We start from the raw sequence: 2,429 nt of genomic DNA on the forward strand, positions 1-2,429 counted from the left end.
GCAAAAGAACTCAAAGTTCCATCATGGAGAGAGGCCATGAGCTTTGAAATAATTTCCTTGATACAATATCAACCATGGGAACTTGTTCTGAAACCATCAAATTCCAATATTGTGGGTTGTAAATGGGTTTTCCGACTCAAACACCATCTTGATGGAAACAATAAGCATTTCAAGGCTCACTTGATAGCCAAAGGCTATAATAAAGTTGAGGGAATAAATTATGATGCCACTTTCAGTCCGGTTATCAAGCCTATAACAGTCCGCGTTATTCTTTCCTTGACAATCTCCAATAAATGGACTCTTTAGTAATTGGACATTTCTAATGCATTTCTAAATGGAAACTTTGAAGAGGATGTGTATATTTCTCAACCTTCCAGATTTATTGATCAACGATGTCCTGATTATATGTGTAAATTAAAAAAATAATTTATGACCTTAAACAAGCTCCACGGGCTTGGTTTCACAGGCTGAGTTCTTATTTTCTAACTATTGGTTTTGTAGGCTCTTATACTGACTCCTCGTTCTTTATCAAACACCAAAACAGTGACGTTCTTTATATCCTCATTTATGTCGATGATGTTATCATCACAAGGAGTAACTCCAATGCAGTTCACACATCTATATAACTCAGTTGTCCAAAGAATTCAAGTTGTAAGATCTTGGAAAACTTCACTACTTCTTAGGAATTGAAGTTAGATATCTCAGCAATGGTATTATTCTGTCTCAACAAAAATACCTTCAGGATCTTCTCACCACTACTCACATAGAACATGCCATATCTGTAAAGTCTCCTATGGTTAGCACATGTAATCTGCAACTTTACGAAGGCAAGCCGCTGGTTGAACCCAAGCTTTACATAAGAATCATAGGCGCATTACAATATCCTTGTCTAACTCATCCTGACTTGGCATTTGCTGTAAACAAATTAGGCCAGTTTTTATCTGCACCAACAACCACTCACTGGATAGCCTGCAAACGTGTTCTTCGGTATGTTAAAGCCAACTTGCATCAAGGATTGTTTATTACTCACTCAACCAGCTCCCAACTTCAGGCCTTTTGTGATGCTGATTGGGCGGGCAACCAGAATGATAGGAGATCCACAGGAGGTTTTGCTGTGTATATTGGATGGAATCTAATATCTTGGTATTTGGATGAAATCTAATATCTTGGTCAGCCAAGAAGCAACCAACAGTTGCTCGATCATCAACTGAGGCTGAATATCAATCTGTCGCCAATACCACGACAGAAATAATTTGGCTCCGTTCTCTTCTTCAAGAGCTTAAATAGCCAACCCATCACCCCATGATCATTTGGTGTGACAACATTAGAGCTTCATATCTAGTAGTTAATCCGTGTTTCAAGGCTCGGACGAAGCATGTTGAAGTTGATTTTCACTTCGTCAGAGAACAAGTCAAGGCTGGTCATATATCAGTGCATTTCATATCCTCTATCGCTCAATTGGCAGATATATTTACTAAGCCCTTGTCTACCAGCCGGTTTCAATTCATCAAAGGCAAGCTAAGAATCTTAGGCAAACTTTCTTAGCTTGAGGGAGATGTTAGAGATAAATTAGATAGATAAGTTCAATTAGCTAGATTTTAGGATACATGGGTTAGTGTCATACGTTAGCTATACTATCTCACTATTATTTTGCGGTTTGTTGTAAACAACCGTGTTATCCTATTCAATAGAAAATACACAGACTTCTCTCAATTATCTCATCTTGTAACAAAGAAGATACACTGAAAACCGCCAGCAGAAACCTTTAAGCTGAATACAGATGGTAGTTGTTTGACCGGGAATTATGATGTAGGTGGGTATCATAAGAGATAGCGGTGGAAAGATTATACTAGTTTTTTCAATAAACCTAGGCCCTGGCACTAGCAATGGGCGAAAGCATAAGCCATGCTAATCAGGCTCCAATTGGGAGTGGAATATGAGACTGATGTTTAGCTATTAAAGGTAGATTCTCAAATACTAACAATGCGTATTAAATGGGAAGCCACAATCCCATGGAGAATGGCTCACACAGTAGAGAGCATAAAGAAGAGAGCGGAGGAAAAAGGGATTAGAGTTCAATGTTACCTTCGTAAAAAAACCGAGTAGGGGACAAACTTGTAACATATAGCCACGATCACCGAAGGAAGTTAATTTTCATGCGTTTTGATAGTCTACCAAGACATAGTCCTTAGGGATATTTCTCCATTTCCTCTTTGTTAATAAACTTCTTAACATATTATTCTTCGAATAATTCTACTATAAAGTAACTAATATGAATTTATTTTATCATACCATGATTGTTGGGAATTATGAAATTAGCTATTCATAATCATAAATAGATATACCTGTTCAGGTAGCTTTGTTATTTCTGAGTTTTGTTGCTCCATAGCTTTTTCCATTGAAATATGTTTATCTAATTAACTGAGTAA

General features: G+C 37.3%; 1 protein-coding gene across 1 annotated transcript; it reads left to right on the forward strand.

Moving 5' to 3' along the window:
- Positions 1-793: 793 nt before the first annotated feature.
- Positions 794-1,162, forward strand: LOC124889582 (uncharacterized mitochondrial protein AtMg00810-like). Its single transcript, XM_047401545.1, has one exon. It carries the CDS (start codon positions 794-796, stop codon positions 1,160-1,162), a length of 369 nt encoding a protein of 122 aa, XP_047257501.1.
- The last annotated feature ends 1,267 nt before the right edge of the window (positions 1,163-2,429 follow it).

The sequence above is a fragment of the Capsicum annuum genome, chromosome 12 (assembly GCF_002878395.1).
Source record: "Capsicum annuum cultivar UCD-10X-F1 chromosome 12, UCD10Xv1.1, whole genome shotgun sequence".
NCBI classification, from domain to species: domain Eukaryota; kingdom Viridiplantae; phylum Streptophyta; class Magnoliopsida; order Solanales; family Solanaceae; genus Capsicum; species Capsicum annuum.